Source organism: Oncorhynchus tshawytscha, linkage group LG25, assembly GCF_018296145.1.
Source record: "Oncorhynchus tshawytscha isolate Ot180627B linkage group LG25, Otsh_v2.0, whole genome shotgun sequence".
NCBI lineage: Eukaryota > Metazoa > Chordata > Actinopteri > Salmoniformes > Salmonidae > Oncorhynchus > Oncorhynchus tshawytscha.
Window position 1 is genome coordinate 6887209 of NC_056453.1, and position 25352 is coordinate 6912560.

At 42.5% G+C, this 25352-nt stretch overlaps 1 protein-coding gene and 1 pseudogene across 1 annotated transcript; one reads left to right on the forward strand and one right to left on the reverse strand.

The window, feature by feature from the left end:
* The first annotated feature begins 13230 nt into the window (after positions 1 to 13230).
* LOC112219529 (histone H1.0-B-like) lies at positions 13231 to 14653 on the forward strand. The gene has a single exon (XM_024380850.2). It carries the CDS (start codon positions 13471 to 13473, stop codon positions 14065 to 14067), a length of 597 nt encoding a protein of 198 aa, XP_024236618.1. The 5' UTR covers positions 13231 to 13470; the 3' UTR covers positions 14068 to 14653.
* A 2100-nt stretch (positions 14654 to 16753) lies between these two features.
* Positions 16754 to 25352, reverse strand: part of LOC112224745 — a 72007-nt pseudogene continuing 63408 nt past the window's right edge.

Consider the following 25352-nt stretch of genomic DNA (forward strand, 5'->3'; position numbering starts at 1 on the left):
CAGCCCAAATAAATGCTTCTCGAAGTTTATGTAACAGACACATCTCAACATCAACTGTTCAGAGGAGACTGTGTGAATCAGCCCTTCATGGTCGAATTGCTGCAAACAAACCACTACTAAAGGACACCAATAATAAGAAGAGACTTGCGTGGGCCAAGAAACACGAGCAATGGACATTAGACCGGTGGAAATCTGTCCTGTGGTCTGATGAGTCCAAATTTGAGATTTTTGTTTACAACTGTGTGTCTTTGTGAGACGCAGAGTAGGTGAACGGATGATCTCTGCATGTGTGGTTCCCAACGTGAAGTATGGAGGAGGTGGTGTGATGGTGCTTTGCTGGTGACACTGTCAGTGATTTATTTTTAATTTAAGGCACACTTAACCAGCATGGCTACCACAGCATTCTACAGCTACACGCCATCCCATCTGATTAGCGCTTTGTGGAACTATCATTTGTTTTTCAACAGGACAATGACCCAACCCACCTCCAGCCTTGTAAGGGTTATTTGACCAAGAAGGAGAGTGATGGAGTGCTGCACCAGATGATCTGGCCTCCACAATCACCCGACCCTCAACCCAGTTGAGATGGTTTGGGATGAGTTGGACCGCAAAGTGAAGGAAAAGCAGCAAATAAGTCCTCAGCATATGTGGAAACTCCTTCAAGACTGTTAGAAAAGCATTCCAGGTGAATCTGGTTGAGAGAATGCCAAGAGTTTGCAAAGTTGTCATGAAGAAAATATATTTTGATTTGTTTAACACTTTTTTGGTTACAACATGATTCCATATGTGTTATTTCATAGTGTTGATGTCTTCACTATTATTCTACAATGTAGAAAATAGTAATAACAAAAAAAACTTTGAACGAATAGGTGTGTCCGAACATTTGACTGATACTGTACAGTAGATAATGCTTGACCCTCTCGTCTTCAGATGTCCGGCAATGGTAAGTGGACAGTGTGGGGAATCACCCACATGATGAAAATGACAGCCAAATGAATCGGGTCACTATGTGACATAGTTTTAGTCCAAAGTGCTCTATTTTATGCAATGTCCAGGGATGAATATGGAGGGAGAGAGAGATATTAGGAGAGAGATAGGATGCAGTAGAGAGTGAAACCAAGGGAAAGAGAGAAGGTCCAAGGGAGAGAGCGAGATGAGAATGGGGAGGAAGATGAGAAAGTGAAAACAAGGGAAAGAAAGTGAGAGAGAGGGAGGAAGAGCACAAACAGATGAGAGATTGAGCTCACATTCTTGCAGCACAAAATGCATTGAAGTTATTCTTTACAGGATGAAGAATTGCCTATGGTTGGGAGGTTTTGCCACCACCCAGATTTAGACATGGAATATGTGTTGCTCTGTAACATCTCTGCAATGTTCAAGTCCCAAATGACGTGCTGAACTGTTAAGAATATCATGTCACGTTTCAAAATTTTGGCGTCAGGCCAAAGAGGTTTGTTTATTGGGTTGAATCAAGCCTCACTCCTTTTAAGCAGTTTCCAATGATAGGGGTGGCACTGGAATAGCTGAGGAAGTGGAATAATTAACTCAGAGAGAGGAGTGGAGAGCCCTCTAGAGTCTGGACGTGCAATTGCGACTTCCAGTCCAACAACCAACCCAAATGATCTTGGCAACCAGCCATGGAGTCCAACCACAGAACTGCTTTGGAATGTTGAATATTATCCTCAATGTGTGTTATACAGGTTGACCTTGACCAAAACCACTGAATCAGTCTGTGTGTCTGATTTGTACTGACTGCAGAACTGATGCTGCCTTTTCAACTGGCAGAAACCTATTATCTTTTTGAAATGGTATTTTTATAACACATGCATTTTAGTTTCTGGGTTCTATTTTAACAAACCCTCTAAGCGTTGGTGGTAGCGCTATAGTCCAGGTTGTGTCAGAAATATTTTAGATATTTTCACAGATATTTTCGCTAACGTTATTTTAGATATTTTCACAGCGAGAATTATGGGTGCAGTAGCTGGCGTTGTCACAAAAAGGCTGTTTTTTGATGAATAAATCATTTGTAGGCGTGTTGAGGATTGACTTATCACTGACCAATCGGAACATGGCCCATCGCGAAATATGTGGTTGCTTCAAAATGTAGGCCTATCCCATCTTTGCTAAATATGTTGAACATGTTTCAGTCCACTAGTTGAAAGCAATTGCATGGCTTTAATATGGAAATATACTGTTAAACATAGCATTCACACTGATATAGGGGCTAGGGCTACTGTAAATTGCATTATGCCTGAGCCATGGACATGCCAAACATTGTCAATAAGTGAGATTTAATTCAGTATTGATAAGGCCAAGAAAGAGCGCATCATTCTGTTTATTTAAATGCATTCCAGGTCACTACCTCATGAAGCTGGTTGAGAGATTGCCAAGAATGTGCAAAGCTGTCATCAAGGCAAAGGGTGGCTACTTTGAAGAATCTCAAATATAAAATATATTTAGATTTGTTTCACACTTTTTTGGTTACTACATGATTCCATATGTGTTATTTCATAGTTGTGATGTCTTCACTATTATTCTACAATGTAGAACATTTAAAAAAATAAAGAAAAACCCTTGAATGAGTAGGTGTGTCCAAACTTTTGACTGGTACTGTATATCACAGGACAAACTATCTGAGCGATCAAAACTGCGCCCCTCTATATGTAGCCTATATATCTGATGCCATCTGGCCAGAAATAATATGACATGCCATTTATTTTGGTCCACACAGCATCAGATTCATGGTCTACACATACTGAGACATAGGGGGCGCTGTTTCGCTCGGATGCTTTAACTGAGATTGGTGCGTCTTTCCGCCAATTTAAAGGCGCTGCAAGGTCAATTTGCATTCTGCAATGGCCGTGCAGCATTTACGGTGATCCATATGGGGCCTCCGACCACATTTTCGTATCAAGCATACATTCGCTCTTACGCTTGATCCAAACCAAAAATGTGGTCGGAGCGTTGTATGGATGGTGCGACACAATTGCGGGGTCTCCAGAGGCAAGCAAAGGCCAAATTGAGCTCGGTACCACATCGTTGTGTCCCTCTCAAATGTTTTAACAATACAGAGGGCTCCAAGTATGCTCCGCATCGACATGATTGGTTGACTGTAGGTGAGGGCGGGAGGTCCTGTATTAAACAAACTCACTGAATGCCCTGGCTTCTGCAGAGGCCGTATCATCATAAATGCTGCACGGCAATGTAGACTTCAGAATGACCATGCCATGCCTTGACCATGAGAATGACCATGCCTTTTGCACGGCCCATGTGGATGTCAGATTGACCATGCTGCGCCTTTTACTGTTGCAGCTTATCTAGGTCAAATCAATGATCAATATTTTATTTGGATGGGCAAGGAGGGCTGCATTTCAAACTCAAATTAGACAGCCCTCGGCCTTATGCATTTGGGGGAATCCCCACAGCCATATTTGTCGTCGGTCCAAATTAGCCAAGCAAGGGAAGTTTGCAACGTTGCCTGAAACGATGATTGTTCATCCGCTAAGAAAAGTCTGTCAAAACTAAAAACCTCCATCAATATGGAGTCAACATACAAGTGTTAAGTAAAAATGAATGTAAAAAAGTTGGAAATTGCGCTACTAACGCAAAAACACATCTCCTAAAAGTATTGACGTTTTTGTTTGGTTAGCTTTTGGAAATGTTAGAAAGAAAACATTTTCCTTCTTCAGAAGTAGCTAGGCAGGCTAACGTTAGTTAGCTAATTAATTTGCTAGCTATCATACAGTAGGTGTATTTTAATAATGATATAGTTAATATAAGTAGACATACAATCATTATTGACTGTAGTACATATAAAGGACCCACAAGCTACCGGTGGCTGAAAACACAATCATCGCGGGATGAACGAGTGATGAATTTCTGGGTATGGGCGTTCCATTTAAAAATCATTCCTCCTTCGCCCATTACCCTGCAAGTGTATACTCGTCAGACGTCATGAACGTCATCAGAAGTGTCCACTTAATTTGAGGGCTGAGGGGATAGGGTGTGTCTTAAGTGTTTGGAATTCAACCAAGGTTTGGTAGGGTGGGCCATGCCACCTAAGGCCCGCCCATAACGCCGGCCCTGCCCACCTACTGTCCACCAATCATATCAATGCAGAGGTATAAGGAGCTATACTGAGCCCTCCACATTGTTAAAAAAAATGGTGGGGGCACAAGGTGTTGCAGCATGAAGCTTGATATCGCCTCCAGATGAAGCATAAATCGCCTTCAAGAGTAGCCTATGGAGGGCTTGGTTTTTAATCATATGAAACGTTAGACAAGCAATTGTTACAGGAAAATAACTTCTAATTACGTTTCATGATGGGCATATAGACACAGCTTTTGGAGGGGTTTTATGCAAAAAAATGGGAGCTGGATAAAACAATGTAGATTCTACAATGCATAGATAAAAAGAGGATGTCAGCTCACTGTTTTGCTGCTCCCAAACGTGATAATTTGATAAAGATTTGGTGGTAAAGATCTATTTCAAACCCTGTATCTTAGGTACTTGGCAATGCATTCCTCTCACTGAGAGGAGGGGAGGCTATTGATGGTTTTATATCAAATGAAACGAAATGGGAAAAAACAAGTATTTTATGTTTCTAAATATTATGTTTACTGGCACCAAAAGCACATTTCTTGTTCAGTGTGCACATGGGCACTGTGCATCGCAGTTGGATAGGCTGAGCTTCTGCTGTCAAAATCCATGTCATAACATAAGCAACCTCGTTCCAACCGCGTTACTGCTAAGATCAGCTTTTGGTTGGTCTTAAATATCCCCACCAGTGCTGTCTGAAATTGGCACTTTGGCGCACGTTTTTAAGGACACACCTCAGATATTGCCACCCCTCCCACCTCAGCGCAAGCCAGCTCATATAAAACAGGTAGCCTGCATTACAAATCCTGGAGCACATGTTGGAAAACAGCAGAGTGCTGGCTTTAAAAGGTTGAAATTGCGTTTTTAAAAATTGGGCTAGTTTTACCGCCAGCTGAAAATAGAGCCACCTCTCTAAAACCAGACACGGGTTTATCTCACATCTTCCTTCTGGCACAAGATTGAAAACCGGACTGCCCAGGTGAAAATAATATAGGTGGCAAGGGAACCCTAGACTGTACTGTGAGCAATATGTAGGCTAAGGGTAAATTACTGTTCTAGTGCCCCTATTAGGGGGCTGCTGCCATCTGTTGGTGAAAAGGGTTCAAGTTAAGGACCAACTGTAGAGAAAAGTCCGGAAACCAAACAGTATTTGTTTTCCTTCAAATACCTGAGGCGCATGGGTGGAGTTGGACTTTTCCCATTGGTTCCGTTACATCAGGAAGTTACAGTATATGAATCAAGTGCACCTCAAGTATTTGAAAGAAAACAAATCAATGACAATTTCAAACCTGTCGTGAGTCTGTCAGTCACCAAACAAGCTTCATGTATGAACCTTAACCAATGCTCACACATCATGACATTGTTAGGCTCTGTAAATAACTACAGGTTTATAAAATAATTATCATGGTTATAATGGTTTTATAATCCCTCAAGCTCTAGTGAAATATGACCAAAATATCTAACCTTGACACTGAATCAGAGCAGAAAAGAGGTAGGCTTCATCTACATGATCAGCTTTAAAAAAGTATTGGACAGCTGCTGCTGGTCTAAAAAAACAATAGACCATTCAGCCACATAACTATACTGCATTCATTTACTGAGAGCTGGAGAAAATGTAGCCTAATGTTTTTAATGCCCATGATTTATCGCTAAGATGTATGCTAAGATGTAAGCTGCCCTAGACAGAAAAAAAGAAGCCTGCCGAGCGATGAAAGGATTAAAGGCCTTTCGTCAAATCGTGATACCATCAGAGGACCATGATAGAATGGCTACAGCATGTGATCAAATTGAAAGCAGTCCTATTATAGTCAATTTAAGCATTAAACTGAAATTAAACAAACATACTTTCTGGTGACCGATATCAACTCAAATGCAATAAAGAGTAAGTTAATGGTTATACCCTTAATATGTATCAAAGGCATAGCCTATAATAGCCTTGATCAGACAAAGTCTGTTGGCTTGACTGAAGGCACACAGGTGCATCTCAGATTATGTCCAATGTCCAATGTCCAGGAGAGGAGGGGGTCACAGCTGTCACAGTGGCAAAAATTAGCTGATCTAAACACTGAGCTCAGGGGAAGATGGCGAAGTTATGGAGAAGGAGGGTAGGGTGTTTCAAAGAGAGACTTGGCGTGGGCCACAAACCACTGTGCTTCTGTTGGCTCAGACGGACACTCTCCTCATTGTGTGGCATTGCGTGTGTGTTTGAGTGTTGTGCTGCAGTCAGCAGAGCACTTGTTCTCCGTCATCTGCTCATACAGACACACAACCATGTGTTGTCTCAACTGTCAAAGGGAACACACACAAACGGCATGTGTGTGAGGGAACACACTACAACTGTTTAAGGACAAAACATTACAACAAAATAGTTTCACAGTGTATGGGGGCGGGTCACAACAGCTTTGGTTGCTGTCTCTGCCTGGATCAACAAGATGGACACCTCTTCTAATACATACGGTTTGAAATACACTCAATAATGTAACAAAGAGGACACCATAACATCAACTCTCAACCATCATACAGCCACTGGAACCCAAACCAGACCCTCATACATCCCTTGCACCTTCAGCAACATTCAGTAAATGGTTAATTGAATCTACACTTTCATCTGTACTCATTTAATCTGCAGGAATCCTACACAGTATCTGCAGTTAAGAGGGTTTCAGATGGCAAGCTTTTCATAGAGAGAAAGAAGTACTCTACATAGATCCTTTGCTGTATTTGCTTTGGACCCCAAGACAATGGTTCCATAGCAACAATCCAGAATAAACGCACAAGCTTTGAGCAACATGGAGAACAACTTTTCCCATAATACTGCATGCCTGGACCAGAGAGGTTTTAAAAAGCTAAAATTACTAGTTGGCAAAGGGATGAATTTAGACTTAACTAAGACAAAGTATTTCGGACATGTGTGGTTCTCCTCTACAAATATATTGAAGTAGGCCTGTATGTGCAAATTTAGACCTCACTTACCTACTTCTTAAAGTAGTGTGAACTTTATTTTAAGAACATGCAGGCACTGCATTATGTCGCTATTACACTGAACAAAAACACAACATGTAACGTGTTGGTCCCTGTAATGGTTCTCTTTTGGTGAAGGAGAGTCGGACCAAAATGCGGCGTGTAGATTGCGATCCATGTTTAATCAACAAACGTAAAACACGAATCAATACAAAAACTACAAAAAACAACAAACGTGGAAACGTAACGAAAACAGCCCTATCTGGTGAAAACACAGAGACAGGAACAATCACCCACAAACACACAGTGAAACCTAGGCTACCTAAATATGGTTCCCAATCAGAGACAATGACTAACACCTGCCTCTGATTGAGAACCATATCAGGCCAGACATAGAAATAGACAAACTAGACATGAAACATAGAATGCCCACTCAGCTCACACCCTGACCAACCAAAACATAGAAATATACAAAGTAAACTATTGTCAGGGTGTGACAGTACCCCCCCCCCTAAGGTGCGGACTCCGGCCGCAAAACCTGAACCTATAGGGGAGGGTCTGGGTGGGCATCTGTCCGCGGTGGTGGCTCTGGTGCTGGACGTGGCCCCCACTTCACCCTAGTCTTCCTCCACCTTGTCCGCTTCCGTGACCTCCTAGCCACGGCAACCCTACTTAATAACACGGGACAGAGGGGCAGCTCGGGACAGAGGGGCAGCTCGGGACAGAGGGGCAGCTCGGGACAGAGGGGCAGCTCGGGACAGAGGGGCAGCTCGGGACAGAGGGGCAGCTCGAGACAGAGGGGTTCTTCAGACTCCGACAGCACAGGAGAGGAGGAAGGCCCTGGCAAATCCTGGCTGACTGGCGGATCTGGAAGGGTCTGGCAGACAGGCGGATCTGGAAGGGTCTGGCAGACTGGCGGATCTGGAAGAGTCTGGCTGACTGGCGGATCCTGGCTGACTGGCAGATCTGGAAGAGTCTGGCTGACTGGCGGATCTGGAAGAGTCTGGCTGACTGGCGGATCTGGAAGGGTCTGGCAGACTGGCGGATTTGGAAGGGTCTGGCAGACTGGCGGATCTGGAAGAGTCTGGCTGACTGGCGGATCCTGGCTGACTGGCAGATCTGGAAGAGTCTGGCTGACTGGCGGATCTGGAAGAGTCTGGCTGACTGGCGGATCTGGAAGAGTCTGGCTGACTGGCGGATCTGGAAGAGTCTGGCTGACTGGCGGATCTGGAAGAGTCTGGTAGACTGGCGGATCTGGAAGAGTCTGGCAGACTGGCGGATCTGGAAGAGTCTGGCAGACTGGCGGATCTGGAAGAGTCTGGCAGATCTGGAAGAGTCTGGCTGACTGGCGGATCTGGAAGAGTCTGGCTGACTGGCGGATCCTGGCAGACTGACTGCTCCATGCTGACTGGCAGCTCTGGCTGCTCCATGCTGACTGGCGGCTCTGGCGGCTTCTTGCAGACTGGCAGCTCTGGCGGCTCCTTGCAGACTGGCAGCTCCTTGCAGACTGGCAGCTCCTTGCAGACTGGCAGCTCCGGCTGCTCCATGCAGACTGACAGCTCTGGCTGCTCCATGCAGACTGACAGCTCTGGCTGCTCCATGCAGACTGACAGCTCTGGCTGCTCCATGCAGACTGACAGCTCTGGCTGCGCTAAACAGGCGGGAGACTCCAGCAGCGCAGGAGAGGAGGAAGGCTCTGGCAGCGCTGAACAGGCGGGAGACTCCGGCAGCGCAGGAGAGGAGGAAGGCTCTGGTAGCGCTGAACAGGCGGGAGACTCCGACAGCGCAGGAGAGGAGGAAGGCTCTGGCAGCGCTGGAGAGGCGAGGCGCACTGTAGGCCTGATGCGTGGTGCTGGCACTGGTGGTACTGGAACGAGAACACGCACAGGAAGCCTGGTGCGGGGAGCTGCTACCGGAGGGCTGGGGTGTGGAGGTGGTACTGGATAGACCGGACCGTGCAGGCGCACTGGAGCTCTTGAGCACCGAGCCTGCCCAACCTTACCCGGTTGAATGCTCTCGGTCGCCCTGCCAGTGCGGCGAGGTGGAATAGCCCGCACTGGGCTATGCAGGCGAACCGGAGACACCGAGCGCAAGGCTGGTACCATGTAAGCCGGCCCAAGGAGACGCACTGGGGACCAGATGCGTAGAGCCGGCTTCATGGCATTTGGCTCGACGCTCAATCTAGCCCGGCCGATACGCGGAGCTGGAATATACCGCACCGGGCTATGCACCCGCACTGGCACCACTGCATAACACGGTGCCTGCCCGGTCTCTCTAGCCCCCCGGTAAGCACAGGGAGTTTGCGCAGGTCTCCTACCTGGCGTAGCCCTACTCCCTGTGGGCCCCCCCCCCAAGAAATTTTTGGGGCTGACTCTCGGGCTTCCTTGCCAACCGTGTTCCCTCATATCGCCGGCTCCTCTCTCCGGCTGCCTCTGCTCTCCTCGCTGCCTCCACCTGTTCCCATGGAAGGCGATCCCTTCCCGCCAGGATCTCCTCCCATGTATAGCAACCCTTGCCATCCAATATATCGTCCCATGTCCAATCCTCATTGTACCGCTGTTGCTGCCTTTGTTGCTTCTCCTGTGGCTCCTGTCTGTTGACACGCCGCTTGGTCCCGTTGCGGTGGGTGATTCTGTAACGGTTCTCTTTTGGTGAAGGAGAGTCGGACCAAAACGCGGCGTGTAGATTGCGATCCATGTTTAATCAACAAAACATAAAACACGAATCAATACAAAAACTACAAAAAAAACAACAAACGTGGAAACGTAACGAAAACCGAAACAGCCCTATCTGGTGAAAACACAGAGACAGGAACAATCACCCCACAAACACACAGTGAAACCCAGGCTACCTAAATATGGTTCCCAATCAGAGACAATGACTAACAACTGCCTCTGATTGAGAACCATATCAGGCCAGACATAGAAATAGACAAACTAGACATGAAACATAGAATGCCCACTCAGCTCACACCCTGACCAACCAAAACATAGAAATATACAAAATAAACTATGGTCAGGGTGTGACAGTCCCCTGTTTCATGAGCTGAAGAAAATATCCCAGAAATGTACAAAAAGCTTATTTCCCTAAAATTGTGTGCACAAATGTGTTACATCCCTGTTAGTGAGTATTTCTCCTTTGCCAAGATAATCCATCCACCTGACATTTAAGAGTGGCCTTTTATTGTCCCCAGCACAAGATGCACCTGTGTAAAGATCATGCTGTTTAATCAGTTTCTTGAAATGCTATTCCTGTCACACAACACAATGCCATAGATGTCTCAAGTTTTGAGGGCGCGTGCAATTGGCATGCTGACTGCAGGAATGTCCACCAGAGCTGTGGTCAGAGAATTGAATTGAATTTCTCTAACATAAGCTGGCTTCAATGTTGTTTTAGAGAATTTGCCTCATGTTTCAGCATGATAATGAACAGCCCCATGTCACAAGGATCTGTACACAATTCCTGGAAGCTGAAAAATTCCCAGTTTTTTCATGGCCTGCATACTCACCAGACATGTCACACATTGAGCATGTGTGGGATGCTCTGGATTGCAGTGTACGACAGCGTGTTCCACTTCCTGACAATATCCAGCAACTTTGCACAGCCATTGAAGAGGAGTGGGACAATATTCCACAGGCCACAAATATATGCGAAGGAGCTGTGTCATGCTGCATGAGGCAAATGGTGGTCACACCAGATACTGACTGGTTTTCTGATCCACACCCCTACCTTTTTTTGAGGTATATGTGACCAACTGATGCATATCTGTTTTCCCAGTCATGTTAAATCCATAGATTAGGGCCTAATGAATTTATTTAAATTGACTGATTTCTTTATATGAACTGTAACTCAGTAAAATATTTGAAATTGTTGCATGTTGCGTTTATATTTCTGTTCAATGTATATACAGTATATGGGCATGTCAGGAAGTTATCTTATATGAAATGCTGAATAACGAGTCAATTGTGTTTTGTCAGTAGGCTGCACTGTCCGCAAAAGTGGTTGATGTCTGGATGTAAAGCATACACCTGCAATAATAAGCATTGATAATAATAATTAATAATAGCTAATAATGTACTTATTATTAATAATTCGATAATTCTAACAATCATCACCTATATTAATTAATATTTGTAAATTAACTATCTTACAATCACAACTGACACAGAAACGGGAGCAAAGACCGAAGTATGGCACTATTATGCAATGATTGCGAGGTGTTACAAATGGACTTCCTGTTGTTAAGCTACACAGATTCATGTAAAGGCATATTTACAGTTGCCATGCGCCAATCCTATGGTTGGCGCATTGACTGCTGAGTCAGTACCGCCATTACAGTGTTAAGATAATCAACAGAAAAAATGCGATGGATTCTGTTGACCCAACAACGGGCCGCCCATTGTTAAAGACGTCCCTCTGTCGGTGAAGGGACGAAACAACATAGGCATAACCACCGACTCAAGAACTACCTTTCTCCCGACACGTTTAAGTGTTCTGTGACCATAATGAAAATAAATAAACACATATCGATTAAGAAGGCCATGAAAGAGGTCGACCACTTCTGCTCTCAAATTGCTGGCACTCGTCAACAAGACAGTGAACAGGAATGTTCAACAAATTACCGAACGACAGTGCGCGCGCATTCATTCGTTCATTTAGCGCGTCCCCTCATGAGCACTCACTTACTCATACTCTCACATACATAGGCTACTCATCAGGGAGAGGGAGAAGGAAATTACGAGCGGGTCAGAAGGGGGAAGAAGGAGGGAGCGCATACAGCAAAACTGTATAGCCTAGGCCCCTCTGTGCAGGGTATTCCAAAATATTTTCAAAACATTTTCAAATGACATAGAACATAGCCTACACTAGCAGCATATTGGCACAACTAGATATTCTACGACTTGAGTAATTATTCATACTGGAAACATCACCTGCTAGCCTAAACCTTTTTGACAGTGTTATGCGACGTTATGGACTAACTGCAAAGTGTCTATGATGTGAAATTCAGAATAATGAAAATGACAGGTCAACATGAATTGATTGTAAACAGTCATAAAGCCCTTATAGCAGAAAATGAACAAACAAAGTAGTAGGAGATTGACTAAGGGATCCAAGATGGCGTTTAGGCTACAGGGGAAATATATCAGATGAAAATCTAAAATAAAAACAACCAATTGGGATGTTTCCTGCTGTAACGAATGTAGCCTATATCACTGCGCATTATATGTGTATAGCCATGGGAAATATGTGATGATCCACACGTAAATTAGTCATGCCGTTGAGTCGGCTCTCCTATTGCCTACCAGCCAATGAACAAAAGAATGTCATCAATGCGCCCTATGTTAAATGATTGGGTGGTTTAATATAGATAGTTGTCGCACTCACACTTGAGCGAATACCCCGTCAAATATCAGACAATCATGATTATTTTATGAAAATTGACAGATTTCGTGAATTATTATCAGAGAACCAGATCTTTGGAGGTGTTGGCAACTTTCCTGACAAAGGAGCACAGTCGCGTGGAGCAATAGTGCCCGTTTGTTTATTTCTAATTCCGCCTTAAAACATCAAATAAATTAAACGTAACCATTCCACTAAATCCCAGATAAATCTATATTAACAACAGATGCTTTATCCATACATCAGATAGTCTGTCATTTAATTTATAGGAGGTTTAACACTAAATAATCTCAACCACGTCACTCAAAGTCAATGGCCGGGCTGTGTTAGTTCGAAAATTATTTCGGTGTATTAAAAGCAAAAACTAGCTTTTGCATCGGTCAACCCATGTGCATTCGTTAAAGTATTGATTCGTCTTCATTATGCATTTGTCATTTTTATATTCGGTTCCGTCTGTTTGGGTCAATTTAATAGGAATTCTGCAAAATTGATCACAACGCGCTGTGCTTCGGGTAGGTTTTCGGGAAATAAAAGTTTGTCGGTCAGCGAATTATATAAAAACATTTATATGACAGTGAAGCCCAAATTGTCTACTTTCAAACCATGCGGTTTTGTACACATATGCAATGCCAGACTTTTAAAATTTTGCAAGAGTTCGAGGATGAAGAAACACAAACAGGACTGCGCGAGTTCCATGGAGCCTGCTGGATCAGCTGCTGGCCGTTGGTGTTCTCAATCACGTCCGCGCGTAGGCTTCATAAAGTCAGAGGAGCGCTTGTAGAATAATATACATTAAAAGACAATCAGCTGTGACGCTCCATCGTGTGTGTCAAACATATAGTACTCACAACTTTTTTTATTATAAGCTTTGCGTTCTCACAAACCAGGACCTTTTCTGGAATATTATACGTTTGGAAATATTAATTTAGAAACGTGTGACGCTCTGTGACAGACGTTTGCCGGGAATACTCGAACTGAAACTGCATATTCAACCAATTTTAAGAGTCAACAATGGCAGAGACGGTGGCAGCTCCAGCCCCAAAAGCTAAAAAGGCGAAGGCACCCAAGAAAGCTGCTTCACACCCGAAATACTCGGATATGATTATGGCGGCCGTCCAGGCAGACAAAAGCCGTGGAGGTGCGTCCAGACAATCTGTCCAGAAGTACATCAAGAGCCACTACAAGGTGGGAGACAATGCCGATTCCCAGATTAAGCTGTCTCTGAAGAGGATGGTGAGTGGCGGGGTCCTGCGCCACACCAAAGGCATCGGCGCGTCAGGCTCCTTCAAACTGGCTAAAGCAGAGGACACCAAAAAGGCGCCTAAAGCTAAAGCCGTTGTGAAACCAAAGAAGTCGCCTGTGAAAGTCGCCAAGCCCAAGAAGGTAGCAAAGCCCAAGAAGGTGGCCAAATCACCAGCAAAAGCCAAGAAAGCGAAAGTGTCAGTGAAGAAAGTGAAAAAGTCCCCGAAGAAAGCGGCACCAAAGCCCAAGAAAGTAGTAAAGAAAGCCAAGGTGGCAAAGCCAGCCAGGGCAGCCAAGCCCAAGAAGGCCAAAGCTGCAAAACCCAAACCCAAGGCAGCAGCCAAGAAAGCCACAAAGAAAAAGTAAAATGGACATTACAGAGAGACTTGTAAATACTTTGAGGAAATGTTTCTGTATATGTCATATTATTTTTGTATAGTCTCATGCGAATTGATCCGTTTTTACAGATTGTTTTCCACTCCATTGCACTATATGATGCTGTAAAAAGTGGGTCTGGAATTAAAGCATTTTTTTTTGTAACAGCATTAATTGTTAGGCTACTATTTATTATTCCTCTCTGAACCATGGAAACCTGAGGCATATGGACCTGTTAGAAAATGTATGTGACACTAATCAGGAATTATTATTGATTAGGCTATTGGAACAAGTGAATAGTTCTTGTTCTCTGTGCACGAGGTCATTCTGAAAATACACTTGTTTCAATAGCGAGCATTGTTGAGCTACACAAAGTATAGAACTGTGTAGGCATGGACGTCAGCAAGATTTTCAAGTGATGGTATGGCTCCAAATGTGGACTCTATGCTACTTTTTGTAAACCAACCATGCCATGTTCCATTAATTCAGTCTATTTGTAATGAACTGCAGACTATGTATTGCATCACTTTTGAAACTGTTTATACTGTAATACAATAAACTTTTCTCATCTTCTAAATATGTCAATTTATTAGTCACATTTTACGCATGCATACATGTCTACAAATGCAGTTCTCAACCCTAATTTGAATGAAATGTACAGAAAGTCATTGAAGGCTATTGAGGAAAGAAAGAACGAGTAACTAATTTCCACGCATATACAATTTGTCAAAACAAGAGCTTCCTTGACATTTGCAAGGAAGCTCTCGGTTTTGACTTTTTTTTTTATGTGCCCATATCCAAACTGGTAATATCAAGAATGGATTATATGCCGTTTATGTGACCTGACTGAAACTATTGTCTAGATTAGCCCTAAAAATACCATAGCCCATATGATTAAATAAGATGGTCCTAGAATATGCCCACTTCAAGGCTTTTTTTCTTATTGAATTGACAACATACAGGGCATCACATTTAAGACATCAACCAACACTCTACTTACACAAACTGATTAGGCTATTAAGGTTTTAGACATATACCGATCAATTACCAACAAATATGACAGTATTAAGTGTTGTTAATAAATTAGACTTTCTAATTCTTTATGTTCTCAATCTTTGAAGAATGTACATTTTCTAAATCCTGAAACAAGCCCAAGGACCCTATCTAAAGGCCAGGAACTGAGGAGCTCAGTCATTTTTCTCTATACTGATGACTGGACATAGCTCTGAGCAATAGGTGAAGCAACATTCTTTGTTGAGCATTTGTTTTCAGCTTTTTTTCTGTCCTACTATACAGTGCAGATGGGAATTGGAAAAGGAGAGGAAGCCACCCCTAAAGATAAATGTTCCTTCCTGAAGTTAACTCAAACTCGATACCTCCATCTCCTGGTTGCACTCTGTATTTTGTTTCCCACCATGTTGTTGAAGCGGTTTACAGGGCAGCGGTTAGAAACCTTAAAAGGACAGGAATATACAAATGTCCTTTTCTTCAAAGTAGTCCAATGGGCATTTCCAACTGAGACTCACCCCACACTAGTTAGTCGAGTCGACAGAGATTATGTTAATGTCAGCTTTAGTGTAATTTTTCAGGAAATGGCGTTTCCATCAGGAATGTGACACTAAAGACCTGGGGCAAGCAGAATCAACATCCGCTGCATCATCAAGACAGTTGCTTTGTGAGAAGATGTTAACCCATGTTCACATATGGCCATTTTTTTGTAAATAACATCGGAAAACTACCAGTGACCTTGCTTTGGCCCCAAGTCAGATCAGGTCCACTGAGGTCATGGGCCTAGTGAGACACTGGAGCTGGGCTGTGGAGGTGTAAACAGAAAGTCTGAACCATTTCGGTAAAACACGGGTAAGTCTCCGGTGAAAATTCACCAAAACATTTATTTTCTATTACTTCTTAACTTTGAACATCAATATTTCAGTTATTCCACTTACTGCTTGTAAAAAAGGGAAGCAGTCTTGGTTGGTGACAGGTAAGAGTTGACCGAGCCCATGTGTTCCATTTGTCACCTATAGCAACAGCTATTTTGCTTTCAGCAGTCCAAAATGTCAAACATGCACTGGAGTCAAGACAGAAGTCAATTCGAACTATAAAATATGTTTTAAAAGGTTTGTGTTTGTCACTTTGTTAAATATTTTTTGGTCACAATATAGTGAAATGCCGATATAGTATACCTGCAAAGTGCCCTAATTAAATTCAGGTGACGCTGAATGCTCAAGTGCAAAAGAGCACAAAAAAATGTAATAATAAGTAGAGGGCCTCTCAGAACTTATCAAAAATGAGTTATGTGATACATTCAGTATCCTGACAAGAAAGCATAACCATTATGTTAGGCCAGATCATCTAACATCTTTATGTCAAACTTGTACAATTGTGTAGAGTTTTGCACACAATCTATTTGATAATTTAGCACACATTGAACACAAAGCACCAGTGTGTGCACACACACCAACACACACAAATATCCCCAATATGACAGTCATGGATACATGTTTGGCAAAAGGATCAACAATCCAAATGTTTCTTTATTTGTTTTTTGAAAAAAAAAAGGCAAATTAAGTCATACAATCAAAATCTTGACACACATTAATTTATGCACGCATGCAAATGAACATGTGCACACACACACACACCAAACCCACTCAATTCATGGCTGATTTAGCAGAAATACAAATTGGGGCCTAAGTTCCAATTTGGGGCCTGAATGCACGTAAAAGATAAGACGAGGCAGATATTTTCCTTTGAATGATCATTTGGAGTGTTAGCTTGCACGGGGCAGGATTTAGATTTAATATCATGAAATAAGAATGACAGCAAAATCATTTGGATGTTTTGACACTACTGATTTAGGATGCATTACAGACTTCAGTGTGTCTTTTTCATCAATCCGATACAATATAATCACTTCTCTTCATACACAACAAGACATTGCTTCCTCCACAATTCTTATCTGGCAAGCCACCACTGGTGCTATCAGAGAACAAACCTCTTAAAAAAAACAGTACATTAATAAATTGATTTAGTTAGTTTCACCCACAACCCTAGTATAGCAGAACCTAAAGGAGTGATAGCATGTATTTTACCGTTACTGTCTGTAACATGGAGGCTTTTGAATTAGGCAAATCAGGTCTGAAAGTCTATTTCAGTGGCTTGTTCAGTGGGAAGACAAGTTTCGCGGGGCTCCTTTTGGGACTTCCAGCAACTTCCTAGCATTGAGCTAGAGTGTCTGCTGCTCGGTTACGTCCTTGCGGCATGTTCCTCCATAGCTGGTGCTTTAAGGTTTGGGGTTGCTTGACAGATGCATTCGGACCCTCTGTCGTCACTCCCCCCAGGGTTCATGATACGAACTGTATGAATTCGCCATGTTGCTCTTTGGTTTCTAAACAACACCAGTCGTTCTGAAGTTTGACATGTTTTTCTAAATTCCCATCTCATTTTGGATTTATTTTATTTTCCTGGGGAAATACTGCATATTAAAAAAAATATATATCTATGCATTTTCCTCCTGAACACCTTGTGGATGCATGTGGAAATGTCTTGGGTTTGAAATGTTGTACCTTCCTTGTATTTTGCATATCCTGATTTGATAAAGCACCCATATATTTATAGCAGCTCTTGGGGGAATCATTGCATTGAGCACAGGGAGTGTACCGCCTTAGCCTGGAATTTGACACCATAAGGCAGAGCAAGCAAGGTAGGAGGTCAGAAGAGGGTGAAAGAAATGGTCACAAGCCTCTATTTTGACTAGTATAACTAGTCAGTGAAGAAGACCTGACTATCTGGAGTAGTCGGGAATAGCAGAATAAAGACGAGGAGAGGGACGGGGGAGGTTGGTGTACGAATAACGATGAAGTAAAATGGATGAGTTTTGTCTGTCAGGTCTAGATGGCTAGTTTGTCTTGATGGCTCGTTTGTTTAGACGGTTGGTCTGGAGTGTTGGGTTTTGAAGGCTGGTCTGGAGATTGAGGGAAAAAGAGGGGGGGTGGGGCTCCAGTCAGGAACCCAGTTTTTTCTGTCAGGCGAAAGCTCTGTAGATGGCGAAGCCTAGGACTGTGACTACTGATGCGCCTGGCGTCACTCTCAGCCAGAAGGAGGTGTTGCTCATGTCGGAGTCGTTCAGGTGTCTGGGGGGGCAAAGTAATCAATGAACTGACAAATGAAACAGCAAAGGTTCAGACCACTACAGAGTATAAAGTAAAATGTGACATGAAATTCTAGTTTTTCAACACTGAAACGCCAAACTATAGATGAAATGGTGATAAACAGAGATAATTGTCAGTCACATGTGACAGTCAGTGTACTAATACGAACGGGAACATGGCGGCCCAGGCCAGCTTGGTGTAGATGTTCTTGCTGGTGGAGTCCAGGGACAGGCCGGAAAAGGGGAGTGGCGTTGGCAGCCGGTGTTTGTAGCAGAACTCTGCTGGGGTCATCCCGTTGAGTTGTCTCACCTCGGGGAGGTCTGCCTTGGAGGCCACCACCACACAGGGAATACTGCTGTTCTTGTAGTGTTGCTACAGATAAGACATAGATATCTGTGGATGAAGAGAAATGGGGTGTGGTAAAGAGAAAGAGGATGTGGGTAAGATAAAAGGGAGGGAGAGGAAAATAAGAGTAAAAAACATTGAAGAACAGACTCCTGATCATTTCATTGAAACACATTCTGTTCCTTTGTGAAAACCAGAGAAGCTCTGAAGCAGACATGAGATACTGCTCACCTTGTATATACTGGCACAGTAGTCGAAGGAGTGGGGGTCGTTTGTGTCATACATGAGACATGCTACGTCGCACGCAGCGTCCGACGCCTTTAGGAACTCCGTTTCCACGTCCACCTCGTAGAGCTGCCAGGAGGAGACGACAGATTGGAGGTGAAGCTACTGTACTCTACCAAAAGGTCAGAGGTCAGAGTTGAGGTTACAGTAAAAGATAATGTACTCACGATGAGGAACTTCTCCTGGTTGCTAACTTGGACAGTGTTTATGGTGTAGAAGGAAAAGGCACCAGTGGAATGCTCCTCTCACTGAAATAAACACACATACCCTCATCATTTCTTGTAGTAATGCTCGTAGTTAGGGTAGGTTTTCAACATCATTTCTCTGCTCGAACACATATTAATAATGCAGAATGGCCTTACAATGAAGAGTTCAAGGCGTACTATTAGTAACAAAGTACTAAATAGTTCCTCCAGGAATTCTGTATCGCTATTTAGTCTAAATGATATTTAGGCAAACAATAGTAAGATGACCGTACCGCTGTGTTTCGGCCATGGAAGACCTGAAGGAACGCAGACTTCCCAGTCCCGGCGGTCCAATCACCTTACAAAGGAACACTGACCGCTGAGTCTGGCCCTTCTCCAGGTCCACGGCCTTCTCCCGCATCACTGCAGAGCCACACACACACGGACAGCACCAACACACACACACATAGTAGGGACAGGGAACCATTGACTAATAAAATGGAGTATTATCAAAGCATTTAAAACAATCATATTTCCCCCTAGTTAATGTGGGGGAATGCAAAATCTGATCTAAGATGGTGGGGGTAAGAGTAACCTTGGGTGTTTTGGAATTATTTGAGCTTTTGGCCCACTCCCACATTTATAGCAGGGTCAGCTAAACCTGCTCACCTCCGTGGCACAGACTGAGTGCGTGTGAGGTCATTTGCGGCGGTGAGACTCTTACATTACGCCACCCTACCCTAATCCTGGGAAGCCCTACCCTAATCCATGCAGCCACGCCCTCAATTTTACACACGCACACAAACATAAATACACACTGGAAGGCCGGTTGAGGTCAATTGACCAATTGAAGGATGAGACTATGGAATTATTATTGATAACCTCAAATGTGTACATTTTGTGTTAGCAGCCCATATGCTAACTAAACCACACATTCATTCTCCACACCAGTCAAACTGCATATTCAAAGTTGAACTTTCAGTCATTGTACATCCATAGAAGGCATACAGACTGTATATAATTCTGTCTGTAGGGTCTATACTGAACCAGATTATAGTTCTAATCCTCTAACTACAGTGAGTGAGGTTTACTTTGGCACTAGGATTATTGGTTCTAGTTTACATACATACAGTCCACCTTCCTAGAGAGGCTACAGGATTTAAAAAAAAGATGTGTTGACATGTGTGCAGACACAGACCCACACCTGTGACTGCAGTGGTTTGGGTGTTCTGCTGAGTAAGGATGGTGTAGCCCAGGTATAACAAGTACTCCAGGCAGCGATGGATGTCAAGGTATGCTGAAAGCCTGTATACAAAGGGAAGTCGCATCAGTGAAGGTAGAGAACGGAATAGGACTCACAGAATCAGGAATTATAGTACTAAAATGGACATGAACCTTTTTATGAGATAAAGGTCAGCCATTCTGGTCAGGGAGTTGGTCAACCACGGTTTGCCAGTGCTGTGCTAAGATATTGTGTAAAATAAGGATTTTGAAGAATTGGCACTGTATGTTTGTTAACTAGCCAGCCAGCCAGCTTAAGAGAAAGAAAATGAAAAAGTTTACATTCATGGTCTGTTTACATACATTTTAGAAGCTATTTATACAGAACATGTGTATAAAATCTGTATAAAATCTATTTATGATTATATGACAATAATTCCTGTTGTTTGCGACAGCAGACAACCTTTAAATATTGTAAGATTTATTCTCACTTATTAGGTAAGCATGCAAAGCAATGCACAACTCTCGATTTCTTACATTGTGTTATTATTATTAGGCATGCTTGCGAGGCACAAATCTAGATTTCTTATGTGAAATAATACTATGTCTATGTATTACCCCCGCTCTAGATCTTAAACAAGTTAAGCTATTAACCCCTTAGAACCCAAAGCGGCGGTTCTTTAAATTCTTATATAGCGGCCTCGACCGGACTTGTTTTTATAACAATAACATCTGTGTCAATATCGCAAAATTAACTTGCTAACAACCCATTGTCGAATTCTGCGTGACTGTTGTCATCAACCAGAAACTTGGAAGAGGCTCCAAGATGGCAGCTTGAGCACACGCTTCCTACCGAGCACTGCATACCAATTTATGAAGATCGTTCAAAATTATACACTTTTCACTACCAAAATAATACACTTTTCACTACCAAAATAATACACTTTTCACTACCAAAATAATACACTTTTCACTACCAAAATAATACACTTTTCACTACCAAAATAATACACTTTTCACTACCAAAATAATACACTTTTCACTACCAAAATAATACACTTTTCACTACCAAAATAATACACTTTTCACTACCAAAATAATACACTTTTCACTACCAAAATAATACACTTTTCACTACCAAAATAATACTTTGCTTGCTAAAAAAACCCAGGCAACATATGATTTAAGATTATATTTCTCAAAATGTCACAGCACGCAAGAAAGAGTGAGAAAGAGAAATCTTATGGCTACCTCCTCAGCTAGCAATGCTCAGCCATCATCAAATGTCATTACACAGGAGGCAAATGCTTTGATTGACAACTGCCAAAAATGGCCTGACAGACTATGACACCGTGTCAGACGAGGATTTCCCTTCTTTGCCTATAACCCCAAGCAAACCTCAAACTTCCAAGAAAGGCATGTTTGAACTGGGCCCAGATGCTGCTGCCAACAATGGTGTTATTGCCACTCTTTCCAGGCTCATCAATACAAGGTCCGGAAAGGTTTTCTCGTATAGATATTTGGAGAGTAAAGTTTCCTATGTCAAGTCTTTCACTTGGAGTAATAAGGCACGCTCCAGACAATCACGCATAGATTTTTGGCTGGTGTCTAAACGTTTTGATAAACAAGGTATTTCTGTTAACATCCTTGACACTCCCCTTACTGATCATATAGCTATTTATATTGGCATTAAACTTCTTATCTCTGATAATGGCCTTGGCAGAGCATCCTACTGGAAGCTGAATAACTATATTAAAACATGAGTTGGTCAAGATGAATATAAACATTTTAATTCAAGACTTCTGGAACAAAGCTATAAATGACAATTCATACAGTAATAACTGTGAGCCTTTCAAATATGAGGTTGGAAAATATTTATGAAAAAATGGGAGTATTCTTGCCGAGCTGAAGAAAGTAATTACAAAGATCACCTCTTCTTCAAAAGCCTGTTGAAAGTCTCCGAGGAGGACAAATCTGTTCTGTTTGAGCTACAACACAAGTTGGAGGATATGTATAAACTGAAAGCAGAGGGAGCCTTTGTCAGAGGGTGAAGAAAATTAATCTTATTTTTTCAGGTTAGAAAAATACCACTCTAAAAATAATACAATTCAACAATTAAATATTAATGGTCTCATCACAGATGACCCCAAATTAATCTCTAACTTTAGTTGCAACTTCTACAGGAATCTATATAGTTCTAACTATTGTGAGGTTTTCTCAACTCTTTTTTGACTCTCTGGGGGATGTGAAATCAATTGGGGAGGCTGAGGGAACAGTGTGATGACCCTATTATAGTTAAATAGATCATTTATTCTATTTAACAACTTAAAAATAATATGTATCCTGGGACTGATGGTATATCTGCTGAGTTTTACAAAATGTTGTCTCAACAATTAGCCCCATTTCTGTTGGTCTTTTCTGAACGCATTGCAAATAATGATCTCCCTCCCAGTTTGACTCAATGTCTGATTACATTAATACCTAAGCCCAAGAAAGACTTGCTTCTCCTCAATAATTGGCAACCAATCTGTCTGCTCAATAACGACTACAAAATATTAGTCTATATATTTGCAAAAAGAATGAAGGCAGTATTGGACTCAATTATAGAAGAGACCCAATCTGGCTTCATGAGGAATAGACATATACAGTGGGGCAAAAAAGTATTTAGTCAGCCACCAATTGTGCAAGTTCTCCCACTTAAAAAGATGAGGCCTGTAATTTTCAATCATAGGTACACTTCAACTATGACAGACAAAGTGAGAAAAAACTAACTTCTTCTTTAAGAGGCTCCTCTGTCCTCCACTCGTTACTTGTATTAATGGCACCTGTTTGAACTTGTTATCAGTATAAAAGACACCTGTCCACAACCTCAAACAGTCACACTCCAAACTCCACTATGGCCAAGACCAAAGAGCTGTCAAAGGACACCAGAAACAAAATTGTAGACCTGCACCAGGCTGTGAAGACTGAATCTGCAATAGGTAAGCAGCTTGGTTTGAAGAAATCAACTGTGGGAGCAATTATTAGGAAATGGAAGACATACAAGACCACTGATAATCTCCCTCGATCTGGGGCTCCACGCAAGATCTCACCCCGTGGGGTCAAAATGATCACAGGAACGGTGAGCAAAAATCCCAGAACCACATGGGGGGACCTAGTGAATGACCTGCAGAGAGCTGGGACCAAAGTAACAAAGCCTACCATCAGTAACACACTACGCCGCCAGGGACTCAAATCCTGCAGTGCCAGACGTGTCCCCTTGCTTAAGCCAGTACATGTCCAGGCCCATCTGAAGTTTGCTAGAGAGCATTTGGATGATCCAGAAGAAGATTGGGAGAATGTCATATGGTCAGATGAAACCAAAATATAACTTTCTGGTAAAAACTCAACTCGTCGTGTTTGGAGGACAAAGAATGCTGAGTTGCATCCAAAGAACACCATACCTACTGTGAAGCATGGGGGTGGAAACATCATGCTTTGGGGCTGTTTTTCTGCAAAGGGACCAGTACGACTGATCCGTGTAAAGGAAAGAATGAATGGGGCCATGTATCGGGAGATTTTGAGTGAAAACCTCCTTCCATCAGCAAGGGCATTGAAGATGAAACGTGGCTGGGTCGTTCAGCATGACAATGATCCCAAACACACCGCCCGGGCAACGAATGAGTGGCTTCGTAAGAAGCATTTCAAGGTCCTAGCCAGTCTCCAGATCTCAACCCCATAGAAAATCTTTGGAGGGAATTGAAAGTCCGTATTGCCCAGCAACAGCCCCAAAACATCACTGCTCTAGAGGAGATCTGCATGGAGGAATGGGCCAAAATACCAGCAACAGTGTGAAAACCTTGTGAAGACTTACAGAAAACGTTTGACCTCTGTCATTGCCAATAAAGGGTATATAACAAAGTATTGAGATAAACTTTTGTTATTGACCAAATACTTATTTTCCACCATAATTTGCAAATTAATTAATTAAAAATCCTACAATGTGATTTTCTGGATTTTTCCCCCTCATTTTGTCTGTCATAGTTGAAGTGTACCTATGATGAAAATTACAGGCCTCTCATCTTTTTAAGCGGGAGAACTTGCACAATTGGTGGCTGACTAAATACTTTTTTTGCCCCACTGTATCTTCAGTCAATAAGTATTCAACCCCTTTTATGGCAAGCCTAAATATGTTCAGCAGTAAAAATGTGCTTAACAAGTCACATAAGTTGCATGGACTCACTCTGTGTGCCATAATAGTGTTTAACATGATTTTTGAATGACTACCTCATCTGTACCCCACACATACGATTATCTGCAGGTCCCTCAGTTGCGCAGTGAATTTCAAACACAGATTCAACCACAAAGACCAGGGAGGTTTTCCAATGCCTCGCAAAGAAGGGCACCTATTGGTAGATGGGTAAAAATAAAATAAAGCAGATATTGAATATCCATTTGAGCATGGTTAAGTTATTAATTACACATTGGTGTATCAATACACCCAGTCACTACAAAGATACAGGCGTTGTTCCTAACTCAGTTGCCGGAGAGGAAGGAAACCATTAAGGGATTTCACCATGAGGCCAATGGTGACTTTAAAACATTTACAGAGTTTAATGGCTGTGATAGGAGAAAACTGTGGCTGGATCAACAACATTGTAATCACTCGACAATACTAACCTAATTGACAGAGCAAAAAGAAGGAAGCCTGTACAGAATACAACTATTACAGAACATGCATCCTGTTTGCAACAAGGCACTAAAGTAATACTGCAAAAAATGTGGCAAAGCAATTAACTTTTTGTCCTGAATACAAAGTGTTCTGTTTGGAGTGAATCCAATACAACAAATTACTGAGTACCACATTTTCAAGCAGTGTTGGCTGCATGATGTCAGGGAGTGGTCAAAAATTACATAATTACCCAGAGGAAAAGTGGGGAGGGTCATGCTTTTTCAATCACTAAGGGAGAGAGTTGTCTTTAAAAAAATAATGTTGTCCAGGGTAGGGTCATTTAATTTGTAATAGATTAAATGTCATATTTCTCAGGGTTTGAGAATTAGTTGCTTATTATACCTTGATGTGTGGCCAATGCTACCCCAATCCCGG

What these genes read in the sequence shown, in the direction of transcription:
- LOC112219529 (XM_024380850.2), top strand. Translation starts at nt 13,471, where the DNA reads ATGGCAGAGACGGTGGCAGCTCCAGCCCCAAAAGCTAAAAAGGCGAAG.